Raw genomic sequence first — 23,158 nt, forward strand, 5'->3', positions numbered from 1 at the left:
CCCCCCCCCTTCTTAACTCCACTGAGCGGATCTGTTGGCTAACCAAGTGTGATTATCCCCAACCATTTATCACGCTCCTTGTCAGAAGAGTTACAGGGCGGAATATCTGAAGAAATCAGCTAATCCTCAGCTATCTGGGGACCCAAGGATTGTGCTTCATAACAACAGCTGTGCAATTCGGTGCCACTTATAAGCCTTTTTTTTCTCCATACTGGCAACACATAAACACGACCTCTAGCTGCTGAATTTGAATGAAAGGCCTTGGTTTGCTGTCTCTGATGACCATCTGCAGAAAATAAAGCTCCAACCTGAGATGAACCCTTCCTGTAAAATATGACATACTTTTGTCTTGTATGTGTTGGCACTCCCGTTATTAAGGACCTGTCTGCGGTAACAGCAGGAGAAGGTCAGACAGTAATCCCATGTTTTACTACACTGTGGGCAGATTGATTCTACCCTTGCTGATTCAATGCATTTTAAACAGCCTGGTTCAAAATGGCCACCACCACTGTGACATTTGCATGAGGAATTGTTCTAGGGCACAATGTGCTGTGGTTTCAATTTGTTTTGAGCACTTCCTTTTTTTTGTTTTTGTTGGATAACTGCCAGGACGACTCTCCCACAGTTGGACAGCTTTTCCTGCATTTTTCCATACTGGTCTGGGGACAGCAGTCCAAGCCACAAATAAATTGTTGCAAGGGCAACGGTTGAACCTGAGGGCTGAATTTCCTGCGAGAGAGGGTACTGGTGTTTATTTATACATGTAAATCAGTGTTGATGAATGCAGATGGATCGCTGTATGTCTACACATGCTGCACCTACTGATGCATGTCTGCACAGAGTGTCTCCCTTACATCCCATCCTGCCGCGTGACGGTGTATCCGTACTCAGGGTAGTGCAGAAAAGACACGTTGACTCCAATCAGCGGCGTCCCGTCTCCCGTGAGGACCTGACCCCGGATGACTGACGCCAGGCTGTGTGGGCAAACAAACACAGAGAGAGCTGAGTGAACAAACAAATGCCAGCCGGTGTCAACACACGACCACATCACCAATGCTGCAAACAACTGTCTCCCCGTTTGCCAGCGGCACCAGCAGGGAGGTATGATTTACTGACCGTTAGAAATACACACACGTCAGTGGTTGTTATTCATGGAAATGCCACCTTACAGAGCACCTCTCTGTCTCTGTTTACTGCTTTAAAAGCCCATAATTCAGTGGGATGAGGTTTTCCAGACACGGAGGACTGTTGAGATTTTGCCGCATTTTGCAGCATTAATATTCCAAGAGAACACAGAAATATGTATGAAATTTTTTTCTCTCACACTTAAGCCTTATCTTTTTATTTAAAGGATTATTAGTTTGAGGCAGGGGAAATTCAATTTGTGAGGCCAGCACATAAAACAGTGGGCATCGGGCCGCTAAGAGTGGAAAACACTGCACATTATTTAGCCAACAAGGTTCACAGTTAGATGATAGTAAGTCGAAGAAAAGCCAACTTAGTAAATGAACAACATCCAGCAAAAGCCATGTCAAATGAGATTCCTGAGCGAAATATTCACTATGTTATCACTCTAACCTCGCTGAATTAAGAATCTCTATTTTGAAGACGGTGTGATCCAAGCGTGATTATTATTGCAAGTGCTTTTGCTTCCAAAAGAGAGCTTCTTGTCAGTGTCATACCCGAGTGCTCACTTGCGTGATACACGTCTGTGGTAATACTTGTGATGAAAGATAATATATCAACAAGAATTGTGTCAGAACGAGCTCTTCAACTCGGTTACAGATATCCTCTTCATGTGAGAAGTTACAAAGGCGGCTCATGTGTCAAGAGGCTCTTTACAGGAATTCAGAAAAACAAAAATGCAACGCCGGAGGCAAACTGTCACAAAGAAAAAAAAAGAAATGAAAAGCAGGTTTAAATAAAGAAATGCGATAATCCGAAAGAATCGCCACAGCTCTTTAGAAAGGAGACGTCATAAATGGCGTAGATGTGAAAAGAAAGTACAAGAAATGTAAAATGTTCAGCAGTGAAAAGTCAAAATGTCATGGTTTTAGGCAAATTGGAAATCTGCGGAGGAAAAAACATTCTGACCTTTTTAGAAAATAAATGCAGGCGAGACTTTCTGAACAATAATCCTCTTTTTTATCAGTATTTTGCCGTAGATTCACACTTAGTGGCTGCGAGGGTTAAATGCTTCACTTAAGGGCACCTCTGTGGTAGTTTGTCAAGCATTGGGGAGCATTACTCATTCACTTTGCTCACCCAGATTTTCCCTGCTGGCAAATGGATTTGCATCTGGTCAAAAGGCTCTCCACCTCCAGCATCCCCATCCCTTGCTTTCCCCTAAAATAGTGTATTTTTCTTTGGGCATTTTTGCTTCATAAATCACAGCAATGGAGGCTTCATACGTGATTAAAGTCTCAGATATCCTCTGCGATTATTCAACATGACTGCGGGACCTTCAGGTAAAACTTGCCTGGCATAGCTTCTGGTTCGTATATCTTTAAGTGAGAAGTCATTTGTTCAGCCAGTCCTTTGTTTGATGGTAAAAAGGGGAGACAATGCGATATTTCTCCATCAACATTTAATCATTCCCTACTTCTCAACCATAGAGACAAATTTTAAAAGTGTTCCCTCTGCATTTGTTACTGGTGGGCAAAAGATGTCTCATTTTGCCATTTTATCTGCGGGTCATTACGTATATGAGACTGGGATGATCAACAGCTTTAGCCTCTCTTATTTCCCTCCCGCTCCGCGCCCGGCACAACCATCTCCCATCCTTTATTTACCGGCTCAGGGAACAAGACCACTTAAGAGCCCCGGCGAAGGTTCACTCTTTCTTTCCTGCGTCTCAATTAATCTTTTGAGAGCATGCTGGAAAAGCCAAACCCCCAAACAAACGCCAAGTCACACCACCTGCTCAAACCCCAGAAATGAATCATGTAATTCATGCATTCTTATCTGTCATTGTCTCACCCCAGCTGTAGAACAACACCATCTGAAAATCCAACCGGGAGACTTGTGTCAGGCAATGCGATACGGCTTGGGGACTAGTGGCATAACCCCCCCCCCCACCCAACTAAACCACAACACATGTTTTATTCCCTGTGCTATACGAGGGACAGGTTTACTGCAGAGTCCCGAAACCTGACCGCACGCTGACATCTGCAACCCTTGGCTTTCACAATGGCTTCTTAAAAAGTAGGAGAGGAGTGACCTCTAACCGTTTCCCATTTCTGTACCATTAGATATCAGATACTCTGAGGCGATACACAACAGTCACCGCTGCGTTTGAAAGTCTTGATGCTGTTCTGGCTTTGTTCCAGTGCTTCACAGACTTTTTTTTTATAATGTATATAACCTGCAAAGGCTGTCAATAAATTATTCACCCTATAACCTCAAATGAATGTCTGAAAAATATGGGTCTCCAAACAGACTGTGCCACTAGTACATTCTACTTCATTATCCGACCCTTTAAAAAGAAAAGGAAAAGTATTCAGTGTTTGCGCTCATAGGATACAGTTTATTAAAAAAAAAAAGGGTAATTAATTTTGTCAAATATACGCATTTTTGCAGAGCCTATAAAATGCCCGATGCACTTTTGAATACAAAACTAACTTCTACAAGGAGATAAAAAGGCAAATGAGTATTTTTGAGCAAGAGAGCTAATGCCACTGCCAGACATGAAATCGACAGTAAGCTGAAGACAATGAGCATGAGGATTACTGAGAACCCGGCTGGGAAGGGGGGGGGGGGATTGCCACATTCTATATTTTCACTAAAGCATGCTATTTACATAAGGATTACTTTAAACTATTGGAGGAAATATTCCCAAAGCCTCCTGCACACAGTTGGTAATCATTTTCCTCCCCATCAGTCACAAAACAAACACCACTCGTGGTTCTGAACGGATGTGGGAATGTTTCTGAGGTTTTGGTGAAAAATTTAACTCAGTTTGCACAATGATGTCGCCCAGAAGTCGATTCATCGGGTAAGATATTCTCCTCCTTTGTATCTTTTTACCTTGGATACGCATCTTAAAACTTTAATTGTTGCAAAAAAGCTGAGGAGAACGTGTAGACAAACCGTCACCGTGAATAAAAAGCCAACACCAGAAGGTCACAGGTTTTACTCATGTCCACCAATGTCAAAATGTCGCTGAGAGACATAAAAACCTCCTCTGCTCCGTGGGTAGATAATGTGAAGTGTATCTAGGCAAGTCAATTTTTTTTTTTTTTTTTTTTTACAAATATACAGTCGCACGTTTCAGACACAACGGCAATACAAAGTCCTTCACATAATCACAGACATACAAAACAAATAGAACAGAAAATAAGACATTTCACAAAAGAGAAAAGAAAACAATAATGTATGTATGTATTATAAGAATGTAACATCTTCAAACGCCCTCAGGAAAGGGAGAGCGGCAAACAGAAAAGTTTTAAGTCTCGATTTAAAAGAACAAAGGGTTGGTGCAGACCTCAAGCACACTGAAAGTTCATACCAGATCTACGGTGCACTGAAACTGAAAGCTGCTTCTATATGTTTGGTGCTGACCCTGGGGACAGTGAGCAAGGATGTCCCAGATGATCTGAGAGCTCTGGAAAGCTCGTAACAGAGCAGCATATCGTGTATTTTGGCTCCAAACCATTTAGTGCTTTGTAGCTCAATAATAATTATATTTTCAAACTAATTGTTTGATTGATAGGAAGCCTTTGCAAAGCTCTGAGAACTGATGTGTTCCACTTTCTTGGTTTTCGAGAGGACTCGGGCAGCAGCGTTGAGAAAAAGCTGCAATTGTCTGATTGATTTTTTTAGACCTGTAAAGACACTTTTACAGTAATCAAGTCCACGAAAACAAGTTTCTTTAAGTTGTGCTGAGACATAAGTCCTTGAAAGCAAGCTCTTTTTTTAAGGTGGTAGTAGTTTTTGTTACCAAAAATTATAAAAAAATTCTGTCAAATCCAAACACTGATTTGTTCAATGCACTTAATTTATTAACAAGTGCCATAAACGAAAACCCTGTGCATTATAATAGTGGCATGCAATTGTTATCTAGTGATATGGTAGTGCGATAAACACATGTGATTTTCCACCTTAACACACACGATAAGATGCATGCTTTTCCAAAATGTGCTCTGGGGATGGAGATGGGTGCCTGAGCCTGGAGCTCAGTAGTGGGATGCGACTGTGAGAAACAGCTTTTTCTGTGATTTTATCCAGAAATGGGAGGGTTGAAACAGGCCATTGCAATTTTCAGTGTTTTTGGGGGAACGGCCTGAGAGAAAAGAGGTATGGTTCATCTCCAGGAGGTCAAATGCCGTGCAATTAAAACATGCTTGACAAAGCTTGTGGGAGGAATATCAAGACAGAAGGAGAAAGAACTTAAACGTAACACTATCTCCTCCAGGGTGTCATGGCTGATGGGATTAAATTGTTTCACGGAGATAGAATTAATTTCAACAGGAAGCATGGAAAACATGGACCCTTTGCCCGATACAGAGGCATTGACAGCTTGTCTGAGTGTTTTGTCTGTAAAGAAGGAGGCAAAGTTGTTCAATGATTTGGTAGAGAGGTGTTAGGGAGCTACTGATATGGAGCGTTTTCATCATGTAAACAGCTCTAAATTAGGCACAAGCATTATTGCTATTTTTGGTAATGATATCAGAGGAGAGAAAATTGTCTTGCATTTCAGTTCCAAGTGTGACTCTGCTTCGCTTCATGCCTAACAATGCCCCTTAGCTACGGCCTCTCATGGCTTATTGCTTAATTATTTGACATCAATGACATCTATCCATCTTGTAATTAATTTCACCTTGTTCAATCTTTTAAATATTTAAAGTACTGAACAACGTTAGCTTGTTGGCTCTCTGTGATCGGACCGATTTATTGTGCTTTTCTGTTGGAAAAGCAGTTTCTAGAAAAAAAAGCTTTTGAACAAATATCAAAGAGAAGTCTATTTAAATGTGCCGGGTGTTAGATTTTCAAATATACTTTGTTATGTACACCCCGTTTATGATCAGTAGGGCTTCTGATAAAAGATATACATTAATGTGGCAGTGAGAATGGTCTCCTCAGAGATATGTTTGCTGTTCTTTTCTTTCCAATTTGGAAAACCATGTGGTCTTATTATCTCGGTGTGAGATACCTTATCCTTATGTTGTCACAGTCATAAGGGCTGTTTTTAGCAAGGAGCCAGCTCACTCTTAATCTTGACTGGTGAAAGACATAAACGCTTGTGGCAGCGACACCACTGTAAACACACTTGTCACTGTGACAGCAGAGACAAAGAGATGTGAGATTGTTTGACGTTTTGGAGTGGCTTCACAAACACGGGTGTCTCCCGACTGGTAATGAGACAGCACACAGCCAACGTGACGCAAATAATTAAAGAGCTGTCAGCAATTCATTAAGCCGCTTACCTGCTGTTGAACGGGTTATCCCAGGGTATCACGTGACTGCCGCTGGGGCCAATCAAAAAACTGACGCGCTGATAAAAGCCCTTGGATGCGGGCTGGGCGGCTGAACTTTGGCCCTGGCCGGCGATGGCAGCGGGGTCAGGCGAGCCGCGACAGTAGGTCTGACCCTGGCAAGAGATTTGAGTGCAGCAGTCTGGGTCCATGCAGTCGACGAGCCCATCTGAAAAACGGGAGGGACAGTCAAGACAGGTAGGGGGAAACTTCGCTGACCTGGATGCATTAGTGCACACGGATGACTTTGAACGTGAACTTAAGTTCATTAAAGATCCTGAGTTGGCATGAAAGTATGAACTATTTCAAAGTATGTCACCTAGTATGAACCTCACAAGTTCTGAGCTTGTTGATCAGTGGTTTATTAGTAGACATCCAGCTCCAGAGGGTTGATGTACATGTGTGTATATATATATATACACACACACATGTATATGTATACAGTCTCATCCACACTTTCAAAATCGTCTACTGTGTATTTAAAAGCATGCTGCTTAACAATCTGCTCTGATCCAACATTTGCATATTCTTTCCAGTGATGTTTTATGTATGATTGATTTTGTTTTGTTTGTTTGCACTGTCACGGAGGAGCCACATCAAAGCCATTTTTCTCTCTCTCTCGCACAATAAGAGTCACACACCAGCTTTTCCGAAGCTAAAAGACTATTTGTACGAAGCTTTTAATTCTCCCTACCTCCCTCGTTATCCTTGCCATCTGAGCAGAGCGTTTCGGTCGCTACATCGCATCCCAGCCCTCTCCACCCTGACTGGCAGATGCAGTGCCAGACGTTCTGATCCAGGATGCACCTCCCGTTGTTGTTGCACAGCCCGGGGCAGCCGTCTGTCAACACATCATGTACGTGTCAAACAGCGGAGCAAGTCGGAACAAGGAAATCAGGCGGAGAAGGGGAGGAGGAAGACAAGAGCGAGGGGGCATTTAGAGTGGACAGGGGGCAGAGGAGGGACAAAGATGATAAAAGACAGTACTGAGTGAACATACAGTACGATACACCTCTGACAGGACTTGGGATGTGGGGGAGGGTGTGAGGAGTTACTGTCGTTTCACATGAGTTTAAGGAGCACGCACAGCCATGCTGAAAAGAGTAATGTATGGGATAAAAAGAAGAGGAAACCTGCTGAGCTACTCACAGTTAAAAAGGCCAGTGAGAGACACTGTGAATGCACGTTGAGTCAAATCCTTGTGGCAACTGGAGGTTTTTCTGTGTGTTTAAATCAAAATAAGTATGATTCTCCGGGAGTTCACATGGCTTGTGTTTTGGTTGCATGAATTCTCATATTGTGCTTTTCAAATTGAGGGCTGACGTGACAACAATGTTGTATTTAAATCAAGCTTTAAAGGGTTCCAAGTAAGTTCAAAGTTGCACAAATCCCATTTATTAAGAAGCAGAAAAGCACTGACTTCTCTTGGAAGTTTATTGCTTTCGCCTGAAAATAATTAAGAGTAGGAAAAGCCTATTGCGGAAACACTCATGTGAAGTAACAGCAACATCAAAGGGAAAGGGAAGTATATGTGTAAATAAGGGAAGGAGTGTAGGAAGAAAGGGGAAGGATCAGGAGTCTCTACATTTACAGAAAACAGAGCACTTGCTGCTAGATCGCATTCCTTCTAGTGGAGGGTGAAGACAGGGAGCCGAAAACATGACTAAACCACACCAGTTTTGGGCGTTTAATCTGGCAGACACAGGGAATTAAGACAGGGGGGGGGGGGGGGGGGGGAGGGACCGTGGAGTCTGTGTGACACTAGTTAAGACGGACAGGAGATGAGGAAACATATCGGGCGAGCAGGATCACAGCAGAAACATTATGATCGACTCGGACATAGAACAGGTGTATAAACGCCGTGCTAGGAAAGACAGAGAGCAGGGAGGGATTGTTTGTGACAATCTCTCTTGGGGGGGTAGTGGTTCAATTTACCTTTATATCCTATCTTGACTGCTCCTATTACACAACCGAGGAAAGGAAAACATTTGGAAAAGAAAATTACTTATCTCCTTGGTGGCAGAGAGCTAAGACTGACAAACACATTTACTTATTGTAACTTACAGGGAGCACAGAAAGTGAGAGCGGTTGGAGCTGATGCACCTGCCAACTCGCTTGAAATATTTGGAAAAAGAAGCTTTGCAGGTAGTTTCCCCCAAGATTATAGTTGGCTTCGCCACGTTTTTAGTTTCTGCTCTAATTTCAATCATAGTCGTTATGGTGATTGAGCCGAATAGAATAATACTAAGCATGAGTGACAGGATATGACTGGAAAGTTCACTTTTTTTTTTTTTTAAGCACATAAAGGTGTTCCGGATCAGAAAACATCTTAAGAGTATAATTCTCAAAGCAAAGCGAAAAGTGTTTTTACCTGATACTCTGGAATCCAGGGCTATACATGTAAGCCAAGAGGGAGTTGGATAGAGATAGATAGGCAGACAGGCATACAGACATAAAATGGAAAAGAGAACGGGTATAAGTAGGAGTTAGGCAAAGAACGGCAATAAGAAAAAAGTAGAAAATTGGTTTGAGAGACAGAGACAAAAGAGACAGAAGCTGCAGGTTCAGAGGAGTAGATTCAGAGTTTAGCTGCAGTAAGTGTGTGACTTAGAGTGTGGATGTTAAAAAAAAGCAGCAAGTGATTAATCAGAATTATAGATGCTTCCATAGTCAGAATCATATTTTTCTGTAAAAGCGCCCTTAGATGGTGTTCATACTTCTGTCCATAGGAGGCAACATGAATGAATTCAGTCCCTTAAGCATTGTAAAATATTCATTGTTAACACTCCTCCATCTGCTTTTATTTGCCAAAGCAAGGCAGGCTAACACAAAGAGGAACACATGGTCTCTCTTGATATCTGGTTGTTAAAACAGACCCTGTTAGCTAGTTTCATCTGGGCCTGCTTCAAAACATGTCACTGTCTGCTTGTCAGGAGGTATGTCGTCTCAGCCTCAGTCTATTTATGAGTGCATCATGAAGCAGCATGCTCATATATATATAAGTTTTTTATTTTTTTCAATGTTGCCGTCATCTCCAATTCGGTGATTTCAACAACTGCACGGCAATGAACCAGCATCACACTAAGGCGAATCAAATACACCTCCAGTGGTAAACTGCAGCGCTGAGAAAGCAGTGACAATGGGTTTAGCCTTGCATATAAAACAGGATCTAGATGCTGGTGACAAAAGAATGGCCGAGGAAGTCTTCTATTCAAGCCCTGTCCATGTAATGTGATTAAAAGGCGCTTTGTGCAAATGGCAGTTATTCAGGGTTTGAAAGACAAAATAAGCTCCCGGTTCTCCAAGAAAAGGTAACGCACTGCCTATTCATCCCCGCTGCATCCAAAGCAAGGAGTTACTTTCCTGGCAGGAGCCTTAAACGGGAGGAAATAAAGGGAAAATGGATGGTGCACAATCAGCCCTGAGGAGGGAAAGATTAATAAGATCAGGAATGTGACCCTCCAACAACTCCCCCCCACCCCCACCCCCGGGAAGTATCGGCTCTGTGGACCGAGGATTGCTCATGAGAGAACTTGTAAATACATAATTAGGGCTGAATAGTTTGGAGTACCAGATCTTTGTTTCACAGAGAGTATGTTGTCATTGAGGGGTTGGAGATGACACTCGGGGGATTGGTGTTTGATGCAGCGTGTCAGGGTTTAACGAGAGGACCTTTGACAGGAGGTAAGGTCTCGAGGAAGTTTGAGTTAAAGGTCAATAGGAAGTGGCACCCCAGAACTCATTATCCTCATTAATGCCAGGTGAAGCACTGCCATTTCAGAAAAATGATATTCCAAAGAGGCCTACCCGCGGCTTTTCGGATCCCTACATACCTGCCCTTGACTCGCTAATACAGGAGCATCATTTCAGCAGTCTAAGAGGTGAAATATCTAAATGGATGAGGGGAAAATTACGAAGTTGATGTGGTGGAGAGGTGCTGCAAAAAAATAAAAAATAAAACTTTTGAAAAGAGAAAAAGAATATTGAAGAATAGCTTGTCAAAAGCAACGATGCATCACATTTCTTTGTAGTTGGAGAGATGGTTAACAGGTCAAATCTGCAACATTTTGATTTTACATCAACTGAACATTTATATATATAATGCCGCAATTAATAATAATATGGGTTTGACTCATACCCAATTCATTTAAAGAATAGCTTGCTGCTGAACAGGCGGTGATGCTTCCACAAGCAACAACTGACATTTAGCAAAATAGCAATACCACAATATACATTTACTACATACTCCAATAAAAATACATTAGTATCACAAGCAATGTAAACTAAAAGTACAATATTTCCCTCTGAAATCTGTTGGGTTGGGAGTATAAAGTGACATAAAATGGAAATACTCAAAATTGTACTTAAGTACTAGGCTAAATGTTCTCAGCTACTTCCCACCAGTGACTGTGGCTGGTCAAGATTCAGAAATTGAAACAAAGCAGTTTACTTCTACGCAGGGAAATTATCACTAGAAAGTTATCACTACTTTGTCGAGCAAAGGTACTTGTTTAGAGTAGGAAGGCTGTAAAAGAAGTGTGTGTCACGATCTGTGTCTCTCCAGCAGATGCTTGAAACTGCACAGAAAACACTGACATTCACACTCCAAAGTTGCCCCTTTAAGGCTCTCCATGAATGTATTTCCTCTATAGTTCGTGGCCTTCTCTCAAGTGTGTAGGTGTACAGCGCTGCATGTGTCAGCGTGGCTCACCGATGGTGCAATGTTCACCCGTCCAGCCCTGATGGCAGTCACACTTGCCCTCTCGGCAGACTCCGTGGTCGATGCAGCGTGGGTGACAGTCCCTCTGCTCACATTCTGGTCCTGTCCAGCCTTCCTCGCAGTGACACACACCACTGATGCACAAGCCGTGGGGACCACAGTCCACCACGCACACCTCTGTTGCAAAAGAAAAAGCCACAGAGTCATGTTGCTTCTGTTCTGTTAAAAGGCCCTTTTATATTTATATATTCTTTGAGTGTGTAGATGCCGAGAAGTGTTGTGACTCCATTGGTTAAAGTGGGCCATTACGTTTAACTGTAAACAAGACACATTTTCATCACTATTGCTGAAAAATTGGAATTTGGAAGTCAGAAAAAGTTCTGAAAATATGTCATCTGAAGAGGCTTACAATTACTGCCATCTATAAAAGGACATTTTAAGAAGCCTTACTTTTCATGGGAAAAAAAAAAATCAGCACTTAACTGCTTCCTCTGACTTTATGGATCTGAAATTGAGATCCATAAAGCACAGCAAAATAAAAAGCGTGTATAGCAGGACACACAGTTGACATACGATATGTCAGGGCATTGAAACAGGTCCCCAATCAACTTTTATTTGGCTGCCACTTTGCCAAATTACACAATGAATAGTTGAGAAAGAGTGAAAAAATAGGAGAAATCTTCCTCAAAAAAGTAGGAAACTAATCTTGATATATAGTGCTATTACTTTTATGAGTTCCGGCGATAATGAAGTCCCTTAAATTCGCAGTGCCTGACATTTAATTTGTAAACCGCGTTCTCCACAATACAGCACAGCAACACCGTACCGGCAGCTTATTATAAAACACATTTAAACGTAATGTTAGAATGAGATACAACTATAAATAGTTGGGCAAAAAGAAACACTGTGCGTGTGTCCGTATAACGCCAGATGGATGACATCTGATTCATCCAGTGTACAATTTATTCATGCAAAATCTACACAGCAGCAAACTCTGGAGGACTTCTATTAGCTCATTAACAAACAGGTTCAATCAGTGTAACGTCCGCTTTTTTTCCCGTCTGAAACGACATCAAAGCTTATCAAACAATATATAAGTATTGCTGGGAATCACACGGGAAAGATATTCTTTAGATGCAAGAGAAACACCGGTTATTATTGTAATTTTCCTTCCTGCAGCCACTTCCTTTAACTCATCTTTATCAAAGACTTCAGTAAATTCAGAGGCCGCTATATTTTTCCATGCAGTGCAGATGCTCTGACATAAAATAAAACCTGTCGTCGCTCAAAAACTCTGAAGTCACAAAGAACAGTAAAGCACAGCAATTACTTTGTGCATCTAAACACTTCCAAAACAACCACTTTTCAGGTTTTACACGAGCTTATTTGCATGGAGTCTTGGCAGACTGAGGCAAGGGTTATGGAATTAAGCAGGTTCTCATGTCTGGACACAGAAAATGCTAGATCAACATGATATCTTCATGCACGGAGCATCGGAAACAGCAGAGCATCTGTTATGAATCCGTGTTATCTTCAGAGAAGTAGAATTCAAATAATGCAATCCATGGGTGGTAAAGTAAATCAGTCTGTACCAGGCAAAAGCTAGCGCCCAACAAGCTGTGGCTGCTCTTGTGAGAGAATAAGAAATGTTCATTTACTGGAACCGAGAGCTTTTATCAAAGCTTTCCAACAGAAGAGCAATAAAGCTCGCTGTTGTGACGGCAGCCTTCAGTGTGCTAGAGGAAAGTAGCTCAAGTATGTCCTCAAATTGTAAGTGACTAGATGCTCCAGGAAGTTTATATGGCCCCATAACCGAAAAGTTTGTGATTTTTTTGAAAACTTTGTATAGCTTGAGGGAAAAGCAAATAAGCCAAGAGACATAATTCTGCCGCATAAATGCAACAAGCCATGGAGAAATGATCTACTAATTTTGTTCATTTTTTTAAGCTAATCCATCCCCATTGCTTTCCCCACACTCTCCTTTACCGAGGCCCTTTAAGCAGTCCGCTTCCAGCTCTCTGAATAGAGTTTTTCTTCGATTGAGAGACCTTGGATGGTTCTGATTAAGTCGGGCCGACACTGTAGAATATTAAGCATGTCTCTGGAGGGGAGTCATTTGATTCCAAAGGGATACCTCCTTTCCATAGAATCTATGCAATCAATTTTTCATTAGTCCAAAAGTGTTTATCTGCCTTTAACATGCCCCTGACTCAAAGCTGGATAGGGGTTGTGGGCGGTCGATCCGTGCTACTCGCTTGTTAATTAAAGTTTATTTAATTGAAGAAGAACCGCAGCATTAATTAAGAAGGAATGCTCCACCCGCCCAGGTAGGTAAACCGTAACTTCTGGACCGCATCAGTTCAGTCAGTTCTAGTATTGACAAGCCTGAGATATCTTGCTGAGTGGAAGCATTGTGTCTGGAATTCTGAAATCCTTAACAGAATAACAAATGCCCTCTCTTTAAAAAGAAAATAAAGGAGAACACAAAAAGAAAAGAAAAAAGAAAAACCTCTACACCAAAACAATCATTCCTCTTGGGCACGGACCAAACAGGCTGCATGCTGCTTTAAAAGTTCTGCACACGCATCTATCATCTCCAACGCACCATGCAGCCTATTCGTGATTTAATTTTTCGATTGAATTTCAGCCAGGAGAAATGCATTCAACAGCCTTGTATACTGACAGAAACAAACTGCAACTTCTGCTTTTAATTGTTCGACTCAGTGGGGCCATTGTGTCTCTCTGTGGGTTCAGCACATAGAGAACGAGTCTATTCTGTAGTAGGAAACAGAGCATAAATCACCTGAACCTCACGCACAGATAACAGATGGGAGGGGCCAGCCTTTGAACTAACATGTCACCTACCTGTGTGAAAGCCGAACCCCGTGAATACAAAGCTGGTAACAAACGAAGACGCTCTGCCACCAGCAGATGTGAATACATGATTGTCTCCTCTCCTCTAATAAACCTGACGCTGCAATAAAACACACTGGCAAAGGTTCTGGACAAATCTATAAGTCACTTTTAAAACAACACTCACTTGTGTTGAATCTCAAAGAGAACATGCGCCGGGTCTCACAACAGTAACGTGAGTCATAGCTTTGTGGCGAGCATATGTTCCGTTTCAAAAAACCAACACGGGCTACATGTGTTGATTAACAAACTTTAAGAGTGTGATCACACCCACAGTTTGATTTATTCACCCAAAAATATAATGAAGCAGATTTATTTAGGTCCCAACTACCAAGCAAATCAAAACTTCTACCGATTGCACGCTGCTTGATCATGAGTATCAAAATCACAGACTTTAACTTCTGTGGTGAACATTCTGCAGTACAGAACACTAAATATGAGCAGCAGTCCAGACTGAGGTTATCAGATGTCAACATCTGTCCTTTAAAGTTTGAAACAGGCCCATTGTGGAACAACTCCTCATTGTGGCTTTCTTGCATTGGTGAAAAGATATGAGTCTCCTATGCGTTTCCACCCATCACACCAAAGTAAACCTTTACTGAAGATGATATAGGAGAGATGCAACCCAGAGCATCATAAAACACAGCAGTGACAGCACTGTAAGCATGTATGCATAGCTCATGAGATGAGAAACATCAGTCAGACAGGTGCCCATTCATCATATGTGGAGCAAATACAGACTTTTCAATCAATCATTTTGTTTCTTTCATGTGCACTTATGAGGGGAAAGCTGAAAGATACGGATTGGACCGTCTGTATTTTTCAAAGAGTTTCATTTCGTAATGTGACATATTCATTTCGGAAAACAAATGGTTCTGTGATGTTCACTAAATGATATTTCAAAAACAGAGGTGATTAATTACCTAAAACCTAAAAAAAATAATTTAAAAGATTAAAGCATATATCATATTTTTCCCCCTTCTACAGTTTTCTGGGGATTCGATAGCTGATTAATTGTGCCAAAAGTTTCTAAATAAGACACGCACATGTCGACAAAGTGTACTGTCAGAGTTGGATCTTTTATTTCAACCTACAGCTTGTTAATAATGGCTCCTACATCTGCTATCCTGGACACCTGGTGTCTGCAGTGTCTGTGCACAGCAAGGGGCAGAGTCTATTTCAAGTAAATACAGAAAGAATTTGGTGCCAATTACTTGTTAGAGAAACTCAAACATTATCTACCAAAAACAGTTTAAAAGAAGCATTACAGAACTGACTGCACTGTTTGCAAGGATCTGTTAGTACAGTGCAAATAACTGCACTAATGGCATCGATAACTAAACCAATGAATGAAATGAAAGAGCTCGCAGATTACAACTCTAAACAGATTACTCTGCCATTTCATTATTCAAAAGCCAATGAGTAGACTTTGAAAATCTCCACATAAGATTGCTTGTCACACTTTTCTATGAAGAACTAATTCCACGAGGATACTTATAATCACATTACAGTTGATCAATCGATTAGTCGATGGAAAGTAAAATGAATCTGCGCCCATTTTGATAATCAATGAATCGTTAATAATAATGAATACATATTTTTTTCTAATTAACAAGCCAAAGAAAAACTACTTCCATCTTCTCTATTGTGAGGATCTGTTGCTTTTCTTTTTCATCTGTGATCGTTACATCGTGACATTTCATAAACCAACATATTGATCAGTGAAATTATTGGCAGATTAATCAATAATGAAAATAATCTTTAGTTGCCACCCTTCAGTAACGTCACAGGAAAAGGATGCACAGAACATAGCTTTATGTGGATGAAATGAAAGCGAAATGTGTTCTCACCTATGGAGCAGTCGGCCCCTGTCCAGTTGGCCTCGCAGATGCAAGTCCCCGAGTCGGTGTTGAACGTGCCGTGACTGGAGCACTGCTCCGGACAAGTGCTCTTCAGGATCTCACAGTTGATCCCTCCCCAGCCCGGGTTACAGTGGCACTCACCGTGATGACAGGCTCCGTGACCGGAGCACGACGGGTTCGAGCAGTCCACTGGGGGACACAATAATGAGGATGACAACAATTTTTGTTTACCACTTCTAGACAGGATGTCAGACTTAACAATTTATCCTGGCCACTTTCACACTGCTACCAGCCAAATTCCTTTTTTTTTTTAGACTGGAAGTGCTTCTGCACCAGATGATGGCTGGTGAGCCACAGCTGAACATTTTGCAGTGTTTAGTGGTGGCTGGTAGTAATTTTCCACCCTTTGTTTTACTAGTTCTTCGAAGGTATATTATAGGGTACTACCAATATACTGACAGCATAATTATGCTCCATTATAGGCACTAGGAACAAGGGCACAATTAGTGTCTCTACAGATATAATCAATTTACTATTAACAATTTGCAGATCAACTTGCTGATCTCGGTTAATAATTGGCAATTATGACCAACATAATCAACCCATAGGGATAACAGCAACAACATCATTGTGCTTCCTCTGCAGCTGATTGCTCTGTGCATTTCAACATCTACCTGGACACTGATATTGATTATCAATCAATTCATCACAAGCTTGGAAGTACAAATGCTCTCTCATCCCATCTATGTTTCCTTCCCACATTGCTTCACTTCAAAGAACAGCAATACACTCATTTAGTAAAGTCAATAGCTTTTTTACGTGCAAGGTCAACAAGCCGCACATGTAAATCTGAGCTGATAATTGTCTTTTGTGTGCATGGGGATCGATAAAGTTAAATGAACTGAAGGCAAGGGGGAGGTGGAAAAGGTTAAGATAGAAGAAGAAGTGCTTTCTCAATAAACGGAGGAAGAGATGCCATTGACGGATCGATTTTAAAAGGTGTCATCAACTGTCGAGCATTCCAATAGGGGACTGGGTCGACGGGCCCTGCACAATCTGTTCCAGCGTGTACCCTCGTGTGGTCTAAATACTAAGAGGGAATTAATTTACACACACGGTATCAATAGCAACATCCAAAGCATTATCCGCTCGGTGGAGTTGAAAACAAACGATTGTTTCACCAATGGACTGTGTCAATTCCCCCTGAGCTTCACACAGAATTATGTTGCATCTAGCTGCTTCCGATCCGATGGGAAGAAGCTGTTTTTACTCCATTTACCTTGTTCACAGTTGGGTCCTTTGTGGCCGGTGTTGCACACACAGCTGCCCGCCACGCACAGTCCGTGTCCCCCGCATTGAGGATCGATACACTGGGAGGCAGGAATGTCACACTCAGTGCCCTTCCATCCGCTGTAGCACTGACAGCGCCCCCTGGTGTACTGGCCATTACCGCTGCACAGGACCGGACAGGCGGCTGAGAAAAGACAACAGGTTAAAAAGATTTATCTTGTATAATATCAGGGGGGGGGGGGGGTGTTGCTGTATTAAATTGTATTTAAAGCAGATGTCAAATTATCTTTCATGGTATCTCTTTTGTGATAAAAACTTCAACAACAACTTCAAATTAGAACGATTGCAACTCTGCTCCACTTTCAAAGGAATACTTCAAATTTGTTTTTGCAGAGTTAAATGAGTTAGATTGATACAACGTTCCTGTCTGTACTAGAGATGCACTGATTGCAATTTTATTAGCCATTGTTCATGATTACGGGCAGGTGCACGCTGGTCGGCTGTTGTTATTATCATTTAAGTATAAAACAAATTAGGTTGAAAATAATTTGATATGCTGCCAATAGCTTTTTATGTTTATTTATACTTCATTTAGGCTACCAGGTAGAGTGCACTCAGTGCACTGTGGCTGATTCAGTTCAGCTAGAGTAATGTGCAGATTTTGTTTCCCCCACATCGACCAATCATTTGATTGAGGAGTAGGGAGAATTTTTTTTGTCACCCACATAGTTTTGAATGAAAGCAGAAATGTTTGATACCTGGGCCAACAATCTGCATAGCGGGATACCACCATGGATAAAAAAAAGATACAAAGAAATTGGACTGACTGAACCTTTAAATGATAGTCTTGAGTGACAGAATACGAGTAACATATGAGCTTAATAATTACCTCTGGAACAGTACGGCCCTATGAATCCTGGGAAGCAGTGACATGATCCCGCCACACACTCTCCGTTCCCGTAACAGTTGTGCGTGCACTCCGTGACAGATTCTGTGGGCACAGCAGTGAGCAAGTCCAACTATTAATAACTCATCTTACAGAAAATCTGAAATACCACATTTATATAACATTTGCAAGTGTACGGTTTAATAAATACTGCGAGACAACCGAGACTCTAACTTTTCTTTTTTCTCTTTTTCATCCCTACTGCAGTACTAGCATCAGTCATGGCATATATTTACAGCTATCTATCCATGTTCCACTAAGGTCTAAGCCTCCATAACATGTATGCTGCCGCCCGACTCTTCCCATCTAAGCCATGTTAAGTAAAACCACACAGGCATTTTAAATTAGACCAAATAATTCCATTTCCTTGACACATTTTGCTTTCCCGTCTCCTCTATCTCCCCCCCCCCCCCCTTCAACCCCTTGAATGACTGATCATGCCCAAGCCATGCAATCTCTTGAGTGTTTATAGCTCAAATCCTCTTTGAGTTGAAGTTAATCTGACATATCCTACAGACAGATCTTGTGTTCATTCAACAGACCATTGCTCTTGAACGGCACCCCCAAAAGACCAGCGCCCTCATTTTGATCGGCGTTAAGAGGCCAAACTTTTTTGTTATTACTCTGACTGGTATTGGATGTTCATTGAGCCAGTGTTGCACCCAGGCAATTTTGACCTCACACATCGATTCCTTCATATTTGTATGGTGGGGATCAATAGAACTCCCCGAAGGAAATAGAAAAACGTTAACTCAACCTTAGTGTTTTTCCTACCTCAAAACCCACAAGGAAATTTCCCAGACTTCAGAACGCTGAAGAGGATGTTAGGAGGGAAGGATCAATGCCCCGCGTATGGTCTCGTATTATAGTGTTGAGCACAATAATCCACTACCCTCCAAAGAAAACTTACATCTGCCTCCTAGGTGGCTCAAACTTCTAAAAGCTCCGCTTGTTGGTGTGGTAGCCAGAATTTCCAACAACCTAACTGTTTGCTCATTCAGGCGCAGCTGTTTAAGGAAATTAAAGTTCTCCAAACATGTCATTACACATCATTCCAATCACACTCATTAGCCGTCGCAGCAGATGTGTGTTCCCGCACCCTGGATGATGGTGTTATAGGACACTGTCTCCGCGTTCCGTCCGTCATTATAGAACGCCAGGTGCCACACCGCTGAGTCCAGGTACTGGATGAATCCTGCTTGGTGGACGGTCACCGGATGATCCAGCCGGGCCCTCGTATCTGGTTCACTCTGAGTCCGATGCTCTTTGGCGATAAGCCGGCTGCCGTCCAATAGCTCCACAAAGTCATACTGCAAAAAACAACACCAGAACAGTTTCCGACAGATGCAGATGATTGTTACTTTAATGTTGGTATAATTAAATCAGGCAGTGGAGTGGCAATGGAGTTCAAAAAGTTTATATTTTCCTCTTTTGGATGCTTTGTATTCAGCTTCTCTACTGATTTCCTTAACAGTTTGAGAGGAACTCTTCAAAGTCGTAATTCAAGACACAACCAGAAGAGGTTTGTGTACCCAGCAAATATTCAACAATGATAAATGTTGATTTTTCTGTGACAGTTATTTGGAGTTGATAGATGTTGTTTGGAGAGTTGTTTGTGTACTGATGGAGCTGATATGGCTCTGGGGCTAACGCTCAGAAATATTCCAAAAATATACTGTTAACTCAGACTGGAGTGCACTTAAAGAGACTCTGGCAATGTGCTTAATAGAATCTGTTAAATGAACACTGATAACGTACTGTGCAGACGCGTGCACTTACAACTCAGAGTTACTCACTGCTCGTGTGCACAAAATACAAATAAAAGGATAAAATAAGTGAAAAGCTTTCTTCAATGATTTCTATAAACAATTGTATCTTCTTTTAATTCAATTTGATACAAAACTGTTTATACTATTTGATTTGTTTTAATGTTTTTAATACATGTAATATATCTACCCAGGACAAAACTGACTTAATATATCATATCATCAGTTTATTTAAAGCAAATATGTCCTTGTTGCGAAGGTCAGATGTACAATGTACAGTACACACAGTATATATATATATATACACATAAAATAAACATAACATGTAAATATCTCAGGCTTATTTTTCTTTCCTATATGTGTTGGGATTGCAGCACTCACTCTCTATTTCTTTCAGGCAAACATTGATTTACGGGGTAAACAAGGAGTAACGAGTCATCCCTGCCAAGTGAAACGAGTAAAGTGGCGCATCTGCTCTCACTGCACCTGCTCAACACCTGAACCTCATTTTGACTGTAGGTTACAGAGCACTAAGGCAGGAACCAGTGTAACACGTATACCAGCAGTCCCCTAACAGGCCATAGGCTGCAGAGGAGCACAGATGTAGACAGATCCCCTGGCTAATGTGTTGATAGCTACACAGATGTACTGAGCCGATGAAGACTCGGGGTGGAGGAGAGTCTGTGGGCTGCTCAGAGTGTGATGCATACACATTGGCACTGGAGCTGGTTTTTAGAAGAGCTTGGATTTAAATCCAATGATGAGGCTGTTTGCAGAGAGCTTTGATGGACTGGCTAAGCCATTGATTTTTTACTGATGCACAGTTGAGATGTTTTTTTCTTTTAATTCAATTCCAGACTTCTACATTTTATAATAAGCAATAGAATTTTAATTTAAATACATTTTACAAATAGCACCTTAAAAAAACAACTCGTTTAAAGTGATGCCTCCAGAATAAAAAACGGATGAGAGAGAAAAATGCAAAATACTAAATTATATTTCAGATCAGCAAGAGTCCACACTCAAAATAACAAAAAATAGGGAAAATTTGTGTTTTAAATTTGTTTCATAAAACAACAGGAAATAGGTAATGCGTCCTATAAGTATGTCCTATACTACCAAAGCTGCATTTATCAATATGTTTAAAAGTAGCATTCCATGAAATGTCTACCGTATAAATAATATGATTTTTATCCCAAACCTGATTTCAACCTTAATCAGCAGCTCTCATAGAACTGTTTCTGCCTCTTTCAGATCTTTGGTTTCCTGGCCCACAATGAAATCCAAACAACCAATTTCCAGAAGCAGCAGAAAGCTGTTTTCAGCAACAACAAAAAAAGTGACAACAAACCCAGTGTGCACTACCTGTCCAGCACCAAATGGCAGACAGACAAAGTTAGCAACCCACAAGTAACTACTCACCGCTTAGGAGCCAGCATTTTTATTCCCCCAAGAGTTGTTGGACAAAAAACCAGAGCTAAAAGAAGCATAAAATGTTGGACTGACATTCATCAGGTGGAAAGAGACAGAACTCCAAATGAATGCTGGTGTTGCTCTCTTTCCCGTTTGATGTGTAAGTCGGCAACGGCCGGCAAACACTTTAGGCAAAACAACTTAATAAGCTAGTCATATGTCAGCGCTTTCCATCTGTCATCTTGTTATTGAGTTCTTCTTTGCCTAGTGGCCAACAATTAATTATTGCAGCTTTAAATCAGTATGTGCACAACATCCAGCCTCGTGGAAACACAATGTGCTAGTTGAAAGAAAGGGACAAGAAAATGCATTAAAACGGGATTTAATGCTCACGAAACACAAACGCGGATCCAGGCAACCTTTTAGTTGACTTGCAAACGACAGGAAAGTGAGCATTAAGGGTGGGGCAGGTGAAGTCAACACTGATTTAAACCCCTTTGAGGAGAGCAGGGGGGGGCAGGGAAGCGATATTAACCTTTGCGGAAGTTGACTTCTTTGTGTTGTTGGCTTGAGGGGGAAGTAATAAAACAGTTCATCCCACGAGTCCTAAACCTCCCGGCCAAGTGCATACATCTCGATTAGCCAATGTAAGAGCCCCCCCCCCCCAACTTATCTCCATCCAATAATACCAGTGAATAACAGGCAAGAGACAGAGCGTGGAGAGACGTGGATGCCCAAAGGACAGAGGAGGAACGCTCAGAGCCTGCAAACTCTTCACAGTTTAGATTGAGTGAACTTAGTCCGGCACTTGATAACTGAGTGCAGAAAAAAACAACAAAAGTTTGTTTCTTCTAACTTGTTTGGTTTGTATCAGCACAGACAGACACTCAATAGCAGATGGAGCAAGTATATGTCTGTGAAAGGTGGAAAAGCTGTTGCACTTAAATGTTGTCTTGTCTTCCAAGCTGTGAATGCGACGAACAGTCAATAGCTCTCATTGGGGCCTTTCATGCTCAGTTAAGTAAATGCATTGATTCGTGCCCCTGATCCCTGAACAGTATGTGATTTAGAGGTGGTCACAATGGACACAGTGTCCAGCATTGACAAGCTTGAGTGTCTGTGCAACAATTGCTGGAGACATAAGAGCAGGGTCTTGTTAATTAGTACCCTTTGGTCTTTGATTTTTTGTTGGGCTTCCTTTTTTCACCTTGAAAATGCAACCCAGCTCACCTGTTGTCACTCACATTGGACTTTCTTCCATCAAAGAGTGGCCCTAACTGTCTCCACTTGAGTGAAGCCCATCTTTACTGAGAGAGAATGTCAAGGAGGTGAAGCTAAGAGCTTTTGCAGTCAAGTGTGGTGGAAAATAGCCATTGTCTGAGTGCTTCCATCACCATCACCCAGACGTCGGACATTACGATGCCCAGAAATGTCATTCAAGTGACACATCAGACATGTTGGAAACACTTCCATTTGCAAATGGCAGACATTTAGTGGAAGTGAAAGACATGCATGCCCACACAGGCAAATCGAAGCTGAGACGAGAAAACTGAAACTCAACTAGTGCCCAGCTCTAATTTTGCAAATGCATACGTCACAAATTTAAATATATTCAGACAGACAGTATGAGAAAAACAATGTTTTTTTTTTTTCATTAAAGCACGTAAACATGTTTTTGTAGAAAACCAAAATACAAGTATGAACCTGACAATTTGTATATGTCCCCTTTAAGATGCAGTGAAATGGCCTCTTTATATCCTTAAAGCTGCAATAAT

At 41.5% G+C, this 23,158-nt stretch overlaps 1 protein-coding gene across 8 annotated transcripts in view; it reads right to left on the bottom strand.

The window, feature by feature from the left end:
* Positions 1-23,158, bottom strand: part of LOC116394105 (teneurin-3) — a 139,784-nt gene that overhangs the window by 34,979 nt on the left and 81,647 nt on the right. For 4 of the 8 annotated variants that reach the window (XM_031866925.1, XM_031866931.1, XM_031866926.1 and 1 more), the window contains 10 exons: positions 19,304-19,514; positions 18,148-18,249; positions 17,248-17,442; positions 15,957-16,157; positions 11,185-11,370; positions 8,845-8,865; positions 8,409-8,432; positions 7,168-7,314; positions 6,426-6,642; positions 855-974 (listed from right to left, as the gene is read on the bottom strand). In XM_031866925.1, coding sequence (XP_031722785.1) covers positions 855-974; positions 6,426-6,642; positions 7,168-7,314; positions 8,409-8,432; positions 8,845-8,865; positions 11,185-11,370; positions 15,957-16,157; positions 17,248-17,442; positions 18,148-18,249; positions 19,304-19,514 — 1,424 coding nt within the window. The remainder of the gene's footprint in view (positions 1-854; positions 975-6,425; positions 6,643-7,167; positions 7,315-8,408; positions 8,433-8,844; positions 8,866-11,184; positions 11,371-15,956; positions 16,158-17,247; positions 17,443-18,147; positions 18,250-19,303; positions 19,515-23,158) is intronic. The other 4 variants (XM_031866930.1, XM_031866929.1, XM_031866927.1 and 1 more) reach the window with 3 other exon arrangements.

This window comes from Anarrhichthys ocellatus, unplaced genomic scaffold (assembly GCF_004355925.1).
Source record: "Anarrhichthys ocellatus isolate YVR2014 unplaced genomic scaffold, GSC_Weel_1.0 scaffold37, whole genome shotgun sequence".
Lineage (NCBI taxonomy): Eukaryota > Metazoa > Chordata > Actinopteri > Perciformes > Anarhichadidae > Anarrhichthys > Anarrhichthys ocellatus.